This window comes from Doryrhamphus excisus, linkage group LG17 (assembly GCF_037039965.1).
Source record: "Doryrhamphus excisus strain RoL-2023G ecotype Guam linkage group LG17, RoL_Dexc_Guam_v1.1, whole genome shotgun sequence".
Taxonomy (NCBI): domain Eukaryota; kingdom Metazoa; phylum Chordata; class Actinopteri; order Syngnathiformes; family Syngnathidae; genus Doryrhamphus; species Doryrhamphus excisus.
The window spans coordinates 15,561,678-15,581,561 of record NC_136373.1 but is presented as its reverse complement, the minus strand read 5'-3'; the positions used below and the strand labels follow the sequence as shown (position 1 = coordinate 15,581,561).

The window sequence follows — 19,884 nt, the reverse complement described above, 5'->3', positions numbered from 1 at the left end:
AGTGGTTACGGAAATATGCAAGTCCCCAATTTTTTCCACTTTTTCCTCCATGATAATGTTGTGATATCGGTCCCGAATGCCCCCCCTTCCCCCCGAGCCCACCCCTGCTTGGTCTTCATCCGAAACTGACGATGACAACCGTGAGTCAGACGTGACATATTGCGTAGAGTGTGTATACGGATGTGAGGTTTTTCATCTAAAGTTAGTTTCTGCCTCATTTAGTAGCTTACGCATGTATTCATTAGCCATAAGCGTCATAAAATAGCATCATTTGTATCACTGCCAGAGATTACTAATCAAATGAGGCGGTGGATGTTTCTCGGGGGAGCTTTAAAAGTGAAAGGCTGCCTTCCCCGCTGGACACACCCTGCATAAAACACACAAGGCAGACAGAGGAGCGTTCAACAGAGTGGAAGTCATCCAGCAAGCAGCGTTTTCAGCCTTTAACAACGTACGTTGCTTACTTTTTTTTGCTTTCTATTGCGTGATTATCAATTGCTGCTACAGCACCGTAAAACTTTGGTTTTGGCTTTTCCAGGATTCTCAGCTGGGATGTCTCTGGTTGTGCTTCTGTGCCTGCTGGCTTGTGTCCACTCGGGCATTCATGCATATCCACGTAAGCCCGCCAGTCCCAAAGAAGGAGCGCCGCCTGAGGAGATGGCTAAATACTACTCTGCGTTGAGACACTACATCAATCTCATTACGAGGCAGAGGTGAGTGAGATTTGTCGGGTTATTCTTTTTATTGACGGTATTGACGCGCTATTGGCTCTTTTCCATGCGCAGGTACGGGAAAAGAGACAGCCCAGACACGGTGTTTTCTGATGTTTTTGTCAAGGAGAGCACGGAAACGATTCCTGAATTTGATTACGTCAGGTAAGAATCCTTCATACTTTTGAATACATTTTCTAATTGGCTGTTTACTAACTTATGTCATTTATTATTAACTTATTCAAAATTAGTTTATTAGTGACTTTTCACATTTCTTATAATTGCTTAGACAACTTTGAAAGAATTTCTTTTAGGAATGTAAGATGAATGTTAGATGTTAGTCAACTACAACATTAGAGCATCATTATAATAACGCATATTTCCGGATTAGCTGTAAATACTAATTATTGCAATATTATGTATCTTATGTGCAAACATCTTTATAGGTTCCTTAGGTATTTATTTTTACATTTTTTTAATCCCATAGAGGGAAATGTACTTTTATTTTTCCCTTTCTGAGATTATTTCTAATATTTATATGGTTAGTAAAGCAGGATGACAGCAATGATAAACAATAATAACAATAATAATCACATATTATGTTTTAAAAAAACAATACTAGATCACCTTATAATGCATGCATCTATATTGTTTTTGTTGTCACTCTAAAAAACATTTACAAGCAAACAGAAACATCTGTGTAATTTAATCATTATTAATCATTATTTAATCATTTATTTATAATTTTTCACTTTTTTCTGTGTTGTAGTCTGCGACACATATGTATATATACATTATTGGTTGTAGTATTAGTATTAATTGTACATAGGTTTTCTATTTTCTGCTGTTTTGGTGGGCATGTACTGTACCGCTTTATAATATCTACTAAAATTGTTTTATTCTATTCTATTGGTATTCAATCTATTGTCATGGCTTCCCATCCCAATGCAGTACTGTGTTTATGTGTTGTAGGTATGATGAACTGCCCGTGTGGTGATGATGATGATGCCGGAGTTGGCTTACCTTTTCATGTGTAGCTAACGGACCTATGTTGCATGGACTGTATACTGTATACCGTGTTATTTAGGTAAAGACATACCAATGTAATGTATTGTAAATGCCTACCCACTTCTGCTTACTGTATGTGGCGTCTCTTACTAAACAGCGCTCTCTAGCGGGGAACATATGTAAAGCTTATTTTGGTATTGTGCGGGAGTAGAATAGGATACAATATATTAACTATATTTTGTGTAAGAATTGAGTGTATTCATTTTTATATGGCTAATACATATTATGGCTCAGACCTGATTTATTAATCAGTGAAGAATCTGTAAAAAATTGGAAGAACTGTCAACATGTGTATGTCCTGGATGTTTGGTTCATCTTCAGTGTTTTTGTCAGTGTGTTTCCATGTTTAAATAAAGTTGAAAATCTAAAAAAAAGGTAGCCAGTTATTGCCCCACCACCACCACCCACAAACATACACAGAATAGTAGCTTACAATCATACTATTACGGACTTAAAGGTTAGCAAAAATTGGTTTTATCAATCTCATTTAATGTTTTAGGCAAACATATATACACAAAATTACAGTTGTTCACGAGCTAAGCTAACCATAGCCACTGCTCATTAGTTCCTCAGTAACTACTCTACTTATTAGTTCTTCATTAGGTCCTCAGAAAGTACTTGTAACTGTGCCTTTGTCATTAGTTCCTCAGTAACAACTCAAAATATATGTGCCTTAGTTCCTCTGTAACTACTCTACTCATTAGTTCCTCAGTAACTACTCTAAATGTATGTGCCTTAGTTCCTCATTAACTATTCTACTCATTAGTTCATCAGTAACTTCTCTAAATGTATGTGCCTTAGTTCCTCAGTAACTACTCTACTCATTAGTTCTTCAGTAACTACTCTAAATATATGTGCCTTAGTTCCCCTGTAACTACTCTACTCATTAGTTCCTCAGTAACTACTCTAAATACATGTGCCTGAAATCCTCTGTAACTACTCTACTCATTAGCTCCTCAGTAACAACTTTAAATATATGTGCCTTAGTTTTTCAGTAACTACTTTACTCATTAGTTCCTCAGTAACTACTCTAAATATATGTGCCGAAGTTCCTCTGTAACTACTCTACTCATTAGTTCCTCAGTAACTGCTCTAAATATGTGCCTTAGATCCTATGTAACTACTCTACTCATTAGTTCCTCAGTAACTACTCTAAATATAAGTGCCTTAGTTGATCTGTACTTATCAGAAATAGGAGCTGTATTTCAGCACGTTTGTACCGTGCACAGCGGCGGCCGATGGTAAGTTTGGCTCCTTTTTTTCTTGCCGGCATGATATGAAGTAAATTGGAGACGCGGAACAACGTGGCGTCTTTGAACGCAACCCCTCATGGCTCATTCCAACATGTTTAAGGTGTTTTTGTCTTTTTAAGTTATTTACTGTCTTGAACAGACATTAAAAAATGTTTTTTAAGTCCGATTCATCCAAAAAATAATAGATTGATTATTCAGTTATGAAAAATGTTATTTGCGGCCCTGATATTCATCATCAGACAACAAAGTTAATGTGGTATTAGTAATATTATATATAATAATAATAATAATTTTATATAGCACAAGCAATGTTTGCTATCGTGGCCACGAGTATAGTTAGGATTTCCAGTATAGTTATTAATAGTAACCAGTAAATTTAATTTTTTTTTGTTTTTCTCATATTTTGACTCATTGTTAGTAGTGAAATGAATCTTGAATGGCATTGTGTGCCATCCACAGTGGAGCTCTGTAAGGACTACTATCCGAGGGACGGGGCGCAACCAGCCAAGCCAGCCAGCCAGCCAGCCGTGCACACTGACCGAACATAATACACTAACAAGTACCCATCTTTAACTAGTACTACACGAACGCACGGCAATGGACATGTTGTGTGAAAGGGATAGAAGAAGCGGACTGCAGTGAAGACGCCAGGTAGTGTCATTCATTTCACAGCAATGTTAGCATCGTCCTGCTAGCTTCTTTCCAGTCCAGCACGCGCACACGCTTTGCCTTCAGCTAATGGTTTGCTAGCAACTAATTTATGTCTTAAATGCAAAGCATATATACTCACCTCTACTTTTAGGAGCAATTCTATCAGACGTGTGATTTAATTCAACACATTGTAAGGGCGTATTTAGGACACGCGATATACAAAACGCGTGGACAACACACGTGAGTGTTCGTTCGGTAACGCTAACATGTTACAGCTAACAAATTGCTAACCGAAATGGTTCATTCAAAAGACAGTCAATGTCGGGATAAACATTGACTACGAGATGCTTTTTAAAGTGTCGCGTTGTTTCGTGATGGCGGCAGATGTGCTTCTCACGGGAATAATAATAATCAATGGCGAGCAGCGAGTTTGGATGAGGTCACGCCGCCTCTCGTTTATATGCGCGCAGTGAGCTTGTAGAACATCATTTAAATGTACATTTTGTTTATCTTCATAGTATTGTAAGAGTTTCGCCTATCCCCACAGTTAATTCGACAACCCTGTCGACTCCATGAACTGGTTGTTACGCGTCGTCTTCACTGCCGCCTGAGGCGGGCGTGTAGAAAAAAGTTCATTCATGTTTACTGTGTTGGAATGTTTGTACAAAACCGACTCAATAGTTTACATTTCAAGAACTAAAACGTCTGTTGAGTGGTGTAAAGAGCTCATACAAGTTACGTGACTTAATATTAGATAAACTTCTCTATTTACCTTACCAAGTTCCATATTGTTCTGTGTGGTTGAATGAGGGGGTGGCACAAGATCTCGTGAGATTAAAACGTGACAAGATTTCTTGTTCAGAGAAAATATAATTGGACTGAAAAAACATTGGGAAAATCTCAATCCCAATCTCATGTATCATCTTGTCTCAACACAGCCCTAGTTTGAAAACAACTGGCCTAAAAATAGCCCACATTTGAATATTACTTAGAAAAAAAGACAAACTGTAGGGCCCAAATCCTCCCAACTTCTCCTCTGACTATGCTTCATTTTTGTCCAAATTGCACCAAAAAGTTTGTTTACTTTTACTTTTTGTACTTTAAATTAAGAAAAATCAATTTATTTCATGAAATGTCCCTCTTGCTCCATGTTCTTATTCTGGCAGAAAAGATGCTTTATAATTTATGTTTATGAGTGAGGGTGAGCACGTAGCGCCAAATTTATTTGTGGTGGTCCAAATACATCTGTGGCAGGCCGACACAAATGTGGAAATATGGGAATCGCTTATTATTGTAATGAGCCACACTAAGTTTATGCAGTATTTTGGTATTTATTCTATATTACTAGTAGTGCAGTGCTTCTCAATTATTTTCTGTGTGGGACAGAAATATTTTTGCCCCCCCCCCCACAAGCGAAACTGATATTTATTCAGTTAATTGAAACTGCAACCAGGAAAATGCAACAAAGTGGAATATTCAAGAGTCAAATTACACGTTGAGTCTTATAAATTTGTGCATGTTGGGAGGTCTGTGTTAAAATGAAAGCCTCTCGCTTCCACCCAGGGAGGGGGGCCCGGTCCCACTATTTGAGAAGCGCTGCTAGTGTAACCTGATTGCTGCTGGTCTGAATGTTTTTCTTGTTTAACTACAACGACAAAATAAAGTGTCTTACATGTTGTTATTGACCTTAATCATAATCGCATTCATCCTTCTGCCATGTAGACGTTCCAGATGCGTGTAGAAGATGTGAGGCTCCATGTTGGGGTGCTGCACAGATGATCTGAACACAGTTTGTGGGTGAGATTTCATTTTAAATACACACAGAAGTATTCAGGACAAGGCTAAATACACTATAATAACTTTTACCTGCGGCTTTTGCATGCATATGTCCAACGGTTGAATGTTTCAGTACTTTTTGCACAACCTAAAAGTGACTTAAAAGAAAAAAATCAGATTAGTGCATAGAAACTTAATGTGTGACTGTTCCACCCTCTCTGTATTTCTGGTGTGACACTGTTAGCCCAAAAGCTGACTAGCACAAACGTTATGTCTATTTCCTTTGCCAAATAGCCAAGTTCATGGGGTTAAAAAGAATCCATACTCGTGTTTATTCACCCTCCCACTTGGGCCTCGGTGGTCAGCGTTTGGCTCACTCTGTTTGCAGCGTTTCCCCAGGAAGCCTCTCTCCCTCCATGTGTGTAAACTTTAGCCGGAGAAAGAGTCATCATTTGTCACCCGGTACCACTCCTTGTCCTCCCTGCCGTTTTAGTGTAGCAACAATGTCAAACGTCCTCTTTTCTTCTGTGCTGACATAAACTCGAGTAACAGTAAACATTTATGTCACAATGTCCGATTATTGACTGACTTGAGTGGTTTTCCTGCCTTCTCTTTAGCCCCGCAGTTGCTCTGGTCACTGTAGGCGGGCATTTGGACGGAGTTTGACTGTGCAAAGACGGTTTCGCCATCACACACACTCAAAGAGTGCACAACATGACTGTGGCCAATGCAAAATCAGGCTCAGGTAAGCCAAAGTTCACACAAACCCTTTCGTTTGGCGTGTTTGATTTGATGTTTTCTATTAGTAGTGCAGATAAAACATTAAAAAAAAAAGCAAATTATTGAATTCTTGAGCTGTTCAACTGTTGAAAGCCTTTCAGTGTTAAGAAACCGCTTACAGGTTCCTGAATTTTGCAAGGTTTTTTTTTTTTTTATTCAAAAGAAGACTTTCCTGTGTGTGCTTTGTCACCACAAGGCATTTCTCTCTCTGTCAATCTGCGTGCGAGGACACAAGGGAACGCCAACCAGCCCCATTGATTGATTGACTGTCCCACATTGTTCCACTGTTTTCATCGGCTCGCCAATCATAAAAACACTACATCTCAAAAGCATTTGATTAGCCGGGAACTTCATACTCTGTTTATTTTTGTGTCATTTCAGCCATGCAGCAGGTTCTAGACAACCTGAAAGACATGCCCACTGGCACGGGGGCCAAAGACATTGACCTCATCTTCCTCCGTGGCGTCATGGAGAGCCGCATCGTTCGCTCCCTTGCCAAGGTACCACTAATACTACAACCCAGGAATAATTTATTAGGATTATTCATTCATTTTCTAACGCTTATCCTCACGAGGGCCGCTGGAGGCGGGGTAGCCAATCACAGGGCACATACAGTATAGACAAACAACCATTCACACTCACATTCATACCTATGGACAATTTGGAGTCGCCAATTAACCTAGCATGTTTTTGGAATGTGGGAGGAAACCAGAGTACCCGGAGAAAACCCACGAGAACATGCAAAGTGGTCGAGGGTGGGATTGAACTCGGGTCTCCTAACTGTGAGGTCTGCGCGCTAACCACTCGACCGCCGTGCAGCCCTTATTATTAGTATTGACAAATATTGATACTACACTTAGTATTAATACTATCAACATTATTATTAAACAAGGTCTAAAGTTGTGACTGATTCTGTATATTTATTTATTTAGTTTAGCAAAGAAAAAAAACTAGTCCACAAATTCATATAACCTTTGAAAATGACCAGGAAATGAACAAAACAACAACAAACCACAGTGCTAAATTAATAAGTAGAATCCAGACCTCCACTAAAGCCGATGGTGTGTTTAAGTGTATGTTTGTACCTTGTGAAGTTCCAAAGCCATACTCTTCCACTGCAACCCTGTAGGTGTAGCGCCATCTTCTGGATCTGATTGGTTACTGCATCACTTTGGCCCTGGTGACACATACAGAGTACATACTGAAATTCACAGCTTTATGGATTCTCAATGGAATAGTCAAAATCATCAAACACAATAAAGTTCTTTATAAGTAGATTAGAGTAACACAGAACAGCTCATGGTTTGTGAAGACCATCCTAGTAACAGAACCGTAACACATATGTGTTCAAAAATGTGAGCACCGCACTTGTTAATAAAAAGGCGTTGTTAATAAAAAATAAAAAAAAAATCTGATGCAGATTGCAGGTCATCACGTTCAACCACCCGAATCTATTCATAGAACAATGGAGCATGCTGCACTAAGAAAAGCGTGCCCCCCCCCCCCCACTTATAAGAAAAGCGCTTATGTAACATTTCATTCCTGGTATCGTGGCACGTATGCAGGGTGTATATTTATTTAAATGTTTGAATCTGCGCTGCTAATTCTGCTTTTGTCCTCTTTATGATGTATTAAGAATATATTTGTTGGTTGTTAAATATATTTATTTATTTAACAACCCAATACAATACACTCATATTCACCAGTATACACCAGTCATTATTTGAACTATGACCCATTATCATTGCACTAAAATTAATATATCTGCAATATGTCTGCTCCTGCATGTCCTCCTGTGCAATTCTATGTGTATCTTGTATATATCTTGTTAAATTGTCTTTTTTACTCTACTTTTATATACTTTATTTTTTTTTAAACTTGACTACTGCACTGAAATGAGAAGCTCTCCAATCTTGTTGAACATCTTGTATAATGACAATGAAAGGCCATTCCATTCCATTCCATTCCAAGAAGAATGAACCCCTTATATATTATTCCAAATGACGTTGTTCATAGGCCCACGAGCGCCTCGAGGAGGTCAAGTTAGAAGCGGTGCGAGATGACAACGTTCAGCTCATCTCAGAGATCCTGGACTCTATCAACGCCCTGCCTGAAAAAGACCCTGCCACTGCCGAGCTCACCCGAATCCTTCAGGAGCCTCATTTTAAGGTCTCCGTTTCCTCACACACACACAAAGATAAATAGTGAGAGGCAACACTCCCACTTGTTTCTCAACACATGGGAACATGGGAATGCTTGTCAGAACGTTTTTTGCTCCAGCTAAATGCATGTTAGGCCAGGTTCCTTACATTCTCTGCTGCTTATTCGCTGTGGCGGGGTGGTGGGGGGTGTAGTTCCTTGGGCCAATGGCAGGCCTAGTTGTGTGGGTAAAGAGAGGGGGCGAGCACTATTTCACCTCCAGTGTGAGTAAATCTTCGGAGTTGCTGATGCAGTTTGTAGCTTCGGACCAATGTTGTAGTGGCTGCTGGGGTAAGACCATGAAGGTTATTCATGATTAATCAGATTTGGGTACAGGTCGCTTGATGAAGTATTACCTAGATGTCCTATAACTGACTTGTATCTGCTGCAGTCTTTGATAGAGGCTCATGACAAAGTGGCCGCTAAGTGCTATGAGATGCCCAACGCCTCTGACGACTGCACTGCGTCGTTAGCCAGCTGTCTGATGCCCGCCGATGCTATCAGAATGATCGGAATCCAGAAGAAAACAGGAGAACCGCTGGTAAGTCAAATTCCCGTGTCCTGGTTCCTGGTTCATTCGCCATCCACCATGCGACGGACGCAGATAATAATAAAGGACTTCTTCCAGGGAGTGACGTTCCGCGTGGAGCACGGGGAGATGGTGATCGCGCGAATCCTGCACGACAGCTTCATCGACCGCCAGGGCATGCTGCACACCGGCGACATTATCCGCGAGGTGAACGGGCGCCAAGTGGGCAGCGACCCGCTCGAGCTGCAGGAGCTGCTGAGGGACTGCAGCGGCAGCGTCACCCTCAAGGTGCTGCCAAGCTACAGAGACTCACCAGCGCCTCCGCAGGTGAGCACGTGAAGCTGCTTTTTTTTTTTTTTTAATATTCTGTACTGTACCTGATAATTTCTGGAAGAGAGTCCTGACCTGTGTGATCTCAGAATGCCAAACCTCTGTAAACCGAGCTCAGCGGGGGTCTATTAATAACACGCCATCTCCTCCTTACTGTAACAGCACGGCAGCTGAGGGTCCAACAGCAGCGTCATGTCACCGTATGACCTTCTCGCGAGGCAAAGGATCAGATGATCAAAGTTTGCTAATCTGCTAATGGGGATCTTAAACAACGGCGAACATGTTAGCTTTCAGTAGTTGTTAGCCTTCACGTGATTAGTTGCTTCCCCTTTAAATCTTCTGTCATTCTCGGCAGGTTTATCTGAAGCCACACTTCAACTATAACCCCGCCGCAGACAACCTGATTCCATGTAAAGAGGCGGGCCTGGCCTTCTCTAAGGGAGACATCCTGCACATCGTCAACAAGGAGGACCCCAACTGGTGGCAGGTGACACATTCTGATCTATGAAGGCGAGAGCTAAGCTCGACATTCGTAGTACGGTTTGTTTGGTCAAGTGTGAATATATATATATATACTGCTAACAGATATGTACACTGACAGGTGTTTGTGTTCTTTAAAACTTAATTAATTTCCGCTAAGTAGGACTCTATATTAATAAGTGGAATATTCTCATAGTTATGGCATAGAAAACAATAAACATCCTAATAGTCAGCTTTATATTGTGTATTACCTAATGTATTAACAATGTATTGGAATGGTGGCTTTCTATGGCTTTACACTCATAGAGTATAGACATTAAATCATTCATTTTCTATTGCTGGCGGCACGGCGGTCGAGTGGTTAGCGCGCAGACCTCACAGCTAGGAGACCAGGGTTCAATTCCACCCTCGGAGTTTGCATGTTCTCCCCGTGCATGCGTGGGTTTTCTCCAGGTACTCCGGTTTCCTCCCACATTCCAAAAACATGCTAGGTTAATTGGCCATTCCAAATTGTCCGTAGGTATGAATGTGAGTGTGAATGGTTGTTTGTCTATATGTGCCCTGTGATTGGCTGGCTGGCCACCAGTCCAGGGTGTACCCCGCCTCTCGCCCAAAGACAGCTGGGATAGGCTCCAGCACCCCCGCGACCCTCGTGAATGAATGAATTTTCTATTGCTTATCCTCATGAGGGTTGCAGGGGGTGCTGGAGTCTATCCCAGCTGTCTTCTACCCTGGACTGGTGGCCAGCCAATCACAGGGCACATATAGACAAACAACCATTCACACTCACATTCATACCTATGGACAATTTGGAGTCGCCAATTAACCTAGCATGTTTTTGGAATGTGGGAGGAAACCGGAGTACCCGGAGAAAACCCACATAGAGATGGCCGAGGGTGGAATCGAACTCGGGTCTCCTAGCTGTGTGGCCTGCGCGCTAACGACTCCTATAGAGCAGCCTATAGTAAACATAATAAGAGTAAATTAGCCATTTAAGATGTAAATAAAGCTCCTGCTTATGTGTGTCACTATAAATGTGTTCCCCAGGCGGACAAATCATTGATCATTTAAACCTGCAATAAATGCCTGTTCTGCTTGTCTCGCTAAACAGTGACACCTATTGGCCAAAGTACAAACATACAATGTACTACATAATTAACCTGTGTATTTACCTGTTGACATTCCAATGCTATGTTTTACCTCATAGGCGCGCAAAGTCGTAGGCGGGGCGACCGGTCTCATTCCAAGTCAGTTCTTAGAGGAGAAGAGGAAAGCGTTTGTGAGAAAAGACTGGGATCTTTCGGGTAAAGGTGAGTACCAGTAGCTGTATCAGATGTTTACCTGTGTAAACTGCGCTGACGCCATGTGTGTACGACACAGGGATGCTGTGTGGGAACATGATGGCGAAAAAAAAGAAGAAAAAAATGATGTATCTCACTGCAAAGAACGCAGGTGTGTGTTTGTGTGTCACCTTTGGCTGGTTTCCACTCTTCACGTACACAAAGTACGATAAGATCCGTGCTTATCCTGCAGAATTTGACCGCTATGAGCTTCAGATCTACGAGGAGGTGGCCAAGATGCCTCCCTTCCAGAGGAAAACGCTGGTTCTGATTGGCGCGCAGGGTGTTGGGAGGCGGAGCCTAAAGAACAGACTCGTCGTCTTGAATCCTCTGAGATATGGAACCACTGTACCCTGTAAGTGAGTTTCACTTCTGTCAGCTAACTCGTTTAGCACATTACGTTTACTCAATAGCAATAGATGCCATGCCTCAAATAATCAACAAGTGACCCTCGCAGTATTGATTTGTAGTATTAATTGTAGTATTCTGGCTAGTCAGTTATGTTAATTGAGGTTAGATTACCTTCACATTGCGTGTAGTTTGCCATAGTGTCTCCGATACACCTCCCAGTCAGTGTGGAAGTGGTAAGGTTTTGGCTTCTTATTTTGTCCTTGTTCACCAATCTGTTTGAAACACTTCAAATACACATTGTACAACATATTTTTTGTCTATTACAGACACTTTTTCAAAAAAATATACATTGACTGTGTGTACAAATAAATATAAATACATATTATCTTATATCTATTTTATATATTTAAATCATGTTTGTAGTATCAGTGAAGTAGCTGAAGATGGCAGTACAAAATATATCCTATTTCTTAGCTACTAAAAAGTGGTTTAAACAGATGACTCTCTGCAGTTGAGTATTAGTACAGCATATTCAATGCCGTTCTATTCCAGTCACGTCCCGCAGCCCCAGAGAAGAAGAAAGAGACGGCCAGAACTACTGTTTTGTGACGCGTCAGCAGATGGAGCAGGACATCAAAGATAGCCGTTACCTTGAGCACGGAGAATACGACGGCAACCTTTACGGCACCAAGATCGACTCCATCCACGAAGTGGTGGGGGCGGGCCGCACGTGCATCCTGGACGTCAACCCTCAGGTGACAATACCGCTTGCTGTGGGAGTAACCGGATGTGTTTTTGACACCGCTGTGTGTTTTTTTTTTTAGGCTCTGAAAGTGCTGAAGACTGCCGAGTTCATGCCCTTCGTGGTCTTCATCGCGGCTCCAGAGCTGGACACCTTACGAGACATGCACAAAGCTGTCGTAGATGCCGGGCTAACAACCAAACTACTAACTGTAAGTTCATAACATCGAACAAAAAAAACACTCGACTGACCTGAGACTCATCATTTGATGCAACTCCCAACAGGAAAACGACTTAAAAAAGACGGTGGAGGAGAGCGCCAAGATCCGCCGCGCCTACAGCCACTTCTTTGACCTGACCATTGTCAACAACAACCTGGACAAGGCCTTCGATCAGCTGCAGGAGGCAGTAGAGAGACTATTCGTGGAGCCCCAATGGGTGCCGGTCAGCTGGGTCTACTGATAACGGATCGGACTGTCCTGAGCTGCTATGCCAGTGAAGTGAACAGAAGAAGAAGAAAGAGGGGACACCCGGGGGGGGGGGGGGGACTCAAAACTGCATCGCACACACTATGCAAGCCAGCACAAACAGGAAGTGTACTTATTTATTGGCAGAACTGTTTTAATCTAGTCACCACATGCATTTTAGTGTCAGGATGTTTTAATAAAAAAGAAAAAAATAATAAAAAAGGAACTATTGCTGCCATATCCTGTTATTTAATATTACATTCGTATGCAAGTTAGGTTGTGTATTTATTCTGCTAACGAGGGCTTGCTCATTACCTCACTCTGTGTGTGTGTGTGTGTGTTTACACACGTCTCATTTTGCCAAGTGTCAGTGGGTTGGTGGCCATAGTGGGGGAACAAGAAGTGAAACTACCGTATTCACTGTTTTCATTGTTCTCCATCGGATCCTGTGTGTGTACAGATCTTCCATGCAGTGCTGCATTTAAGACCTTAAAACGTTCCACGCCATTGTTTTGGATTAAACAGGGTGCTGCGTCTCAATGAACCGTCCCGTTTGATGTGATTAAAACTTTTAATTCAAATATTTAGTGAATTTTACTTATATTTCAAATAACTGTATTTTCAGATGTCAATTTTTTTGTTTTCTTCTTTCTAATGAACTGTGCTGTTTTTACATGTATATGTATGGAAAAAATACATTTGGAATTAAGAGACAAATGTTTTAAAATGGAACGTGTATTTTTTTAATCATATTTTCCCATAATTCATAACATACAAAGATGGGTAGAGAAGGTAAAAAGATGAAGTGGTATTATGTTATATGCACATCCAAGAATAAAGCATGCAGTTCAATTTCTTTTGCTTGTTAAGTGTTCCAAAATGAGCCTTGTAGTCTCAAGCTTCCATGTGATTTCTCTCAGCCAATCAGTGACGAGAGATAAGATTCATAATGAAATACAATAAAAGCAACATTACATTTCTATATAACGGGCAAAGATTTAAGCCCCCAATGTAAAAATAAATTGTGCTTAATTTAGAATGTAGAAAAGGCTTTTACAAAGTGCATTTACACATAAACCTCAGTGCTTTAGTAAAAAAAAACATTTAACTCGTTCAATACCGAAGACATACAGTACATTTTTATAAACGTTTTGCTCAAAAGGCAAAAAGAGGTGATGATGCAACTCCTCACTAATGTATTTCACCTCAGAGCAATTTTAAGCTATAGAAACGACCACTAGGTGGCAGAAGATATCATGTGGACGGAAACAAAATCACACATGACAGGAAGTAGGAAGTGAGCGAGCGTGGGGGAGTGTAGCATTCATAGTTAATTAGTTAGTTAGTAGCTAGTTAATAGTGTTTAGATTTGTAAATACATAATTCTTATGTAAAACAACCTTTGTGTGTTATTTATATTGTGGTACAGTTGTTTCGATATTTGAGCTGTCACAAAAGCAAAAAATATTTCTCTTAAAGTGAAAGCTACGCTTGAAATGTATCTTTTCGCAAAAAAGCTGGAATTGAATTTTTCCTGAAACTTACCTGTTCTATTGAAGATTACTAAAAAACACAAAATTTAGGGTTTTTTCATTGCAAATATGATAAAAAGTACATGCAGTGTTTGAGCTTCTAAAAGTAAAGAAGACTCTGGGAGTCAAAGACAATGGGCCAAAGAATAAAGGCCTCTCAGAGCGATACACATAATAAGAGGACGGTTACCCGGGTTATGGTTTATTTCCGTCCTCAATGCGTCACCGTCGTTCCTCAGGGTCACTTTAGAGGACGCCAACAGATGTTCGATGCTGGACAAGATGTCCTCCGTCAGCGCAGCCGGGTCCGCTCCACTTGCTGGCGACTCCTCGCTTGCTGTTATAGATTTGACCTGCACAAGTAAAAGGACGACAATTTGTGATTGTCACACACACACATACACACACACACACACACACACACACACACACACACTGGAGTGTGGAGCTGATGTTTGATGACAAACCAGAAGATCCAGGATTTTTAACACATCGGCACTGCAGCAGAGTCGCAGTGCAGCAAGGCAATCAGTTGTTAGTTCTGAAAGGATAAAAGATGCACTTAAGAGAAGCGGCATAGAAAATGGATGGATGAGAAATCATTTCATATTTTACAACGTAACTACATGGAAATGTATGAAAGTCCATTTTTTTTAGTGCAATTTTTTACGTTTTCAGATGATTTGTGCAGGTTATATGTCAAGCATTGTATTAAAAAATTCATTCATTTTCTACTGAGGGGTGCTGGAGCCTATCCCAGCTGACTTCGGGCGAGAGGCGGGGCACACGCTGGACTGGTGGCCAGCCAATCACAGGGCACATATAGACAAACAACCATTCACACTCACATTCATACCTATGGACAATTTGAAGTTGCCAAGGAAACCGGAGCACCCCGGGAAAACCCACACATGCACACTCCACACAGAGATGGCTGAGGGTGGAATTGAACTCGGGGCTCCTAGCTGAGAGGCCTACGTGCTAACCACTCGGACGCCCGTGCAGCCGTCAAGCAGTGTATTAAAATATATTTTTTAATAATAGAGCGCGCCGTCTACTTATGTCTACTATAGGCTGCTCTATAGGAGTGGTTAGCGCACAGGCCACACAGCTAGGTGACCTGAGTTCGATTCCACCCTTGGCCATCTCTGTGTGGAGTTTGCATGTTTCATCCCACATGAACAGGAGGTTTATTTACATCTTAAATGGCTAATATACTTTTATTATGTCTACTATAGGCTGCTCAATGGGAGTGGTTAGCGCACAGGCCACACAGCTAGGAGACCCGAGTTCAATTCCAGCCTCGGTCATCTCTATGTTCTCCCCATGCATGCGTGGGTTTTTTCCGGGTTCTCCGGTTTCCTCCCACATTCCAAAAACATGCTAGGTTAATTAGCGACTCCAAATTGTCCATAGGTATGAATGTGAGTGTGAATGGTTGTTTGTCTATATGTGCCCTGAGATTGGCTGGCCACCAGTCTAGGGTAGAAGACAGCTGGGATAGGCTCCAGCACCCCTACAACTCTCGTGAGGATAAGCGGTAGAAAATGAATGAATGAATGAATTAATTTATCATTAGGTTAATTTATTAATAGTTTATATTCCTCCACAGCAAGCATGGATGACAGGTTTTCCGATGGGGAAAATATCCAAGATTATTAACACAATTCCTCCTCACCGTCCAAAGCACTGGTAACAAGGTGAACCGCACTGAGGACTGTTGCGGACTCCTCTGACCCTTTATCCGATTCCGCCAGAACGTCCAGTACAGTCTGAATGTTTTCTTTATGTGCCAACGGAACATCGGCGACGTCGGCGTTCTTATCCAGGAGCATGCGGTCCAGCTGTGAGAGTGAAAGAATGAAGAAGTCAAGCGGCAGGACGAGGAGCAAGTGTGACATGTCGGCAACGTCTCACCGTGCTCTGAAGAGCGCCGAGAGCCGTTCTGTCCTCCAGCACGGCCGTGATGACCTGCAGCAGGGAGGACTTGATGGAGGAAGGAAGAGTCGCAAGTCGCTGGAAGTGAGCACGCAGCCCATCCAATTCTGCAGTGTGGAGAGGGGGGGGACACTTCAAAAGACTCAATAATATATATACACTCATAAAAATAAGTGTCTAATTGTCTGAAACATAATTAGAACCAATTTTGGAGTGAGGTCACAGACTTTGGACCTTCAAAAAAAAAAAGGCCTGCTGACTCAAAATCTCAGTTCGAGGTTTTTATGTATTTGTGTCTACTTATTAGAATTTATTTGCAAATGTGGCCGAGCATATGTTTACATTGGTTGCCAAGGCAACAGAGGTTGCAATGGTAATGGTAATGGTTTTATTTCATTTGAACATGCATCAGATTACAATTGAATGCATCCCATAATCAGTTCACAGTTCCACATGTCCAAAAGGAGTAGGAAGAAGCAAAGCTTATTAAATCCTTCCCCCTCCATCTGGTACTTTTACAATCAGTAACGGTTACATTTGTTCACTTCTTGCTTTCCTAATATAATTTAAGGTTTTTTTTAATTATTATTTTTTTTAATTAATTTTTATTTATTTATTTATTTTTGTCATGTGCCGAAGTACGTATTTGTTCACTTCCTGCTTTCCTAATATAGTTTGTTATTTTATTTAATTTTAGTACTTTTACAATCAATAACGGTTACATTTGTTCACTTCCTGCTTTCCTAATATAATTTAAGGTTATTTTTTATTAATTTTTTGTTATTTATTTATTTTTTGTCATGTACCGAAGTACATATTTGTTCACCTCCTGCTTTCCTAATATAGTTTTAATTTTAATTTTGTCACATACCGAAGTACGTGGTGATATGACATCCAATGACATAATGGGTACCATAGTAAGTGTCAATATAGTGATATATATAGCACATCATGACTGGTTCAAGACTCTTCATCCTTGTATTAGGCAAACATCAATACAAGCTTGCGTCAGGATTTAATGGGATTTTAACCACAAAGCGTTTGAGTCACAGGTTCTTTTATTTTGACAGGCGTGAAGTAAAGGTAAATATGGAAGGCTTGACAACAACTGACCTTGTCTCAGACGGCTGATTTCAGGGTTTTTCAGCACAGATGCTAAATCGGTGACACTTTGTAGTCCAGCCGGACTGTCCACCTCGAAGCCCCCCTTGGTGTTTGACATCAAGCACAGCTCTGCTCAAAAGGGACAAGATGTCACAAAGTCTGCGACACAGCAGAAGGTCGTTTCTTTTTACGCTTACCATAGCGACCATCATGCTTGACCTCCAGCTCAATGAGGGCATAGGCCAGGGTGGTGTTAGTGGGAATCTCCATGGTAACGTTGCTGTCTTTGCTGAGGCTGCCGTTGTCTTTCAGTGAAAGCTGCAAACAAAACAAGTCAAGTTGTGTCTTTTTTTTTTTTAAATAGTCCATTTTGACGTGTCTTCGAGTCGTCCCTCTATATGGTTACATTAAGTAGTAAACATGTTTGGGAGTGTTCCAGTCGCACCTTTGGACTATTGGGTCCACAGAGGCTGAGCGTCCCTGCACACTGTCCTGTCTGCTGCACCTCCTCGATGACACAACAAGGCTGGCAGGTCACAATGCGCTCCTTCACGATACTAAACACCTGACGGTTCTTTCGAGTCTGCTGGATCAGACAGTGGGACATGTCCAGGACCCTGGTGGGACATTGGATTGGAAAATAAATACGAAAAAAACATCACATTCATTATAAACGAAAATTAAAGCATGAAACTGCATCAAGTGTTTTGATACATTTGGACTGCCACAACTGCACGGTGGGGCAGTGGTTAGCGCAGACCTCACAGCTAGGAGACCCGAGTTCAATCCCTCCTTGGCCATCTTTGTGTGGAGTTTGCATGTTTCCTCCCACATGAGCAGGAGGTTTATTTACATCTTAAATGGCTAATTTACTTTTATTATGTCTACTATAGGCTGCTCTATAGGAGTGGTTAGCTCACAGGCTACATAGCTAGGAGACCCGAGTTCGATTCCACCCTCGGCGATCTCTGTGTGGAGTTTGCATGTTCTCCCCGTGCATGAGTGGGTTTTCTCCAGGTACTCCGGTTTCCTCCCACATTCCAAAAACATGCTAGGTTAACAACCATTCACACTCACATTCATACCTATGGGCAATTTGGTATGCCACCAGTTAACCTAGCATGCATGGGGAGAACATGCAAACTCCACACAGAGGTGGAATTGAACTCAGGTCTCCTAGCTGTGAGGCCTGCGTGCTAACCACTTGGACTCCGTGCAGCAACGAAAAAAAACATAATAGCGGAAAATGAAAGTGTAGCACAAAATATCCTGGTATGAAGTCAGCTAGCATATAGAAAATGGATGCATATTCATTCAATATTAGTGGAAAATATACAATTCTTCTCAACAAGAGAGGAGAAATATGGACTTAAATATTTAATATTAAAAATTATATTAGGTTAATTGGAGAATATAAATCACCCATAAGTATGACTGTATGAAATGTGGTATGGTATGGATATATTATTATTATGGATGTTATTTAATTTATTTACACTGACTTTTAATAGGTATGACTGTATAGGTATGGATGTATTATTATTATTATGGATATTATTTAATTTATTTACACCGACTTTTGTTTTCAAAGTGACTATGTAAAGAAAATGTAATTGCCGTGTTATGTTTTCACTGCAACTTTATGGTTGTCCAAAGATCAATCCTTCTGTTTGGAGACCTTTGCCATACATTAGCATGGATGTTTTCTTTATGACGACTTTTTGCATTATGAGTGTTAAGATGTATAGATGGGGAGCAAACCTGTTTTTGGAGTCTTGGAGCAGCTTCCGGACATCCACTTCATCTTTCTTCAAACTGCCGAAAGACGACTGGAGTTTGGAAGACTCTTTGCCTTCCATGTTTACGTTGGAATGGATGAAATTGGCATCCATGGTGCCTTGAATGTTGTCACCGTATGTGCCATTGTATTTGATGAAGTCTGTCTCGATTACGCCTACGGATCGGGAATAAATATCAGCTTCAAAGTAAACAAATATGTACATAAATACGCATGTTAGCACAGCATACCTGGGGTTATAGTGTCACCTGTGAGGATGTCGTTGAGGGTAAAGTCAGTTGGGAGATGTTTGGGCTTCTGCCAGAACCAGAAACGTTTCTGTCTCACCACCACAGTGAGCAGAGTGATGACGTCATTGAGGCTTCTCACTGGGATCAACAAACCTCCTGGGTCCACCTCCTCAACAAAGTTTCTGGTGGCTGTAGCAAACATCTCCCGACTGGAGAAGGTCAGACTCCTCCTTCATTTGGAAATTAAATTCTATTAAATATGTATATATATTATTCCGTGTCAAGCACGTGACAGCAAACAAGCAGTAAGTCCCCGTCAATAATAACCAACCGTGCACGAGGACAATGGCTAACAAGCTAGCAGCATCACTAGCGACCGACGTGAAAATGTCGAGGAAAATATGAAAGTTACCGTTTTCACACCTTTTCGTCGATGTATCGGTGAACCGGACGACGGACTTACAACGACTAAATTACGACTCAACAGGGACTCACCACGGAGGTCAACAGTCAGCAACAAGAAGGTTCCTGTCACAAAAGACATACTTTGGCCCCGCCCATTCCGGAAGCAAACAACAACACAGCCAATAACATTATTTCGTTTGCT

General features: G+C 41.3%; 3 protein-coding genes and 1 long non-coding RNA gene across 8 annotated transcripts; 2 read left to right on the top strand and 2 right to left on the bottom strand.

Moving 5' to 3' along the window:
* Window positions 1-89: 89 nt before the first annotated feature.
* LOC131136680 (peptide YY-like) lies at window positions 90-2,105 on the top strand. The gene is made up of 4 exons (XM_058083822.2): window positions 90-451; window positions 539-713; window positions 786-875; window positions 1,683-2,105. Exons 2-4 carry the CDS (start codon window positions 553-555, stop codon window positions 1,705-1,707), a joined length of 276 nt encoding a protein of 91 aa, XP_057939805.1. The 5' UTR covers window positions 90-451; window positions 539-552; the 3' UTR covers window positions 1,708-2,105.
* Window positions 536-11,012, bottom strand: LOC131136681 (uncharacterized). The gene is made up of 5 exons (XR_013630222.1): window positions 10,977-11,012; window positions 7,324-7,415; window positions 5,549-5,616; window positions 5,355-5,462; window positions 536-649 (listed from the first exon to the last, which is right to left on the bottom strand). It is a non-coding gene; the product is annotated as an uncharacterized LOC131136681 (long non-coding RNA).
* pals2a (protein associated with LIN7 2, MAGUK p55 family member a) lies at window positions 3,412-13,358 on the top strand. Of its 2 annotated transcripts, none has more exons than XM_058083811.2 (14): window positions 3,412-3,682; window positions 5,405-5,479; window positions 6,076-6,203; window positions 6,620-6,738; window positions 8,255-8,407; window positions 8,829-8,978; window positions 9,066-9,293; window positions 9,652-9,783; window positions 10,984-11,086; window positions 11,157-11,228; window positions 11,310-11,471; window positions 12,020-12,222; window positions 12,292-12,420; window positions 12,494-13,358. In XM_058083811.2, exons 3-14 carry the CDS (start codon window positions 6,173-6,175, stop codon window positions 12,668-12,670), a joined length of 1,659 nt encoding a protein of 552 aa, XP_057939794.2. In that variant the 5' UTR covers window positions 3,412-3,682; window positions 5,405-5,479; window positions 6,076-6,172; the 3' UTR covers window positions 12,671-13,358. The 2 variants fall into 2 exon arrangements, with proteins under 2 accessions (XP_057939794.2, XP_057939795.2); XM_058083812.2 differs by lacking the exon at window positions 3,412-3,682 and adding an exon at window positions 3,903-3,922.
* Window positions 12,892-19,849, bottom strand: gsdmeb (gasdermin Eb). Of its 4 annotated transcripts, none has more exons than XM_078798246.1 (10): window positions 19,690-19,849; window positions 19,278-19,507; window positions 19,011-19,203; window positions 17,695-17,866; window positions 17,447-17,567; window positions 17,259-17,378; window positions 16,125-16,252; window positions 15,886-16,051; window positions 14,644-14,748; window positions 12,892-14,560 (listed from the first exon to the last, which is right to left on the bottom strand). In XM_078798246.1, exons 2-10 carry the CDS (start codon window positions 19,477-19,479, stop codon window positions 14,454-14,456), a joined length of 1,314 nt encoding a protein of 437 aa, XP_078654372.1. In that variant the 5' UTR covers window positions 19,480-19,507; window positions 19,690-19,849; the 3' UTR covers window positions 12,892-14,453. The 4 variants fall into 4 exon arrangements, with proteins under 4 accessions (XP_078654372.1, XP_057939798.2, XP_057939797.2 ...); XM_058083815.2 differs by having other exon boundaries at window positions 12,893-14,560; window positions 14,675-14,748; XM_058083814.2 differs by having other exon boundaries at window positions 12,893-14,560; window positions 14,675-14,748; window positions 19,701-19,849.
* Between the last annotated feature and the right edge of the window lie 35 nt (window positions 19,850-19,884).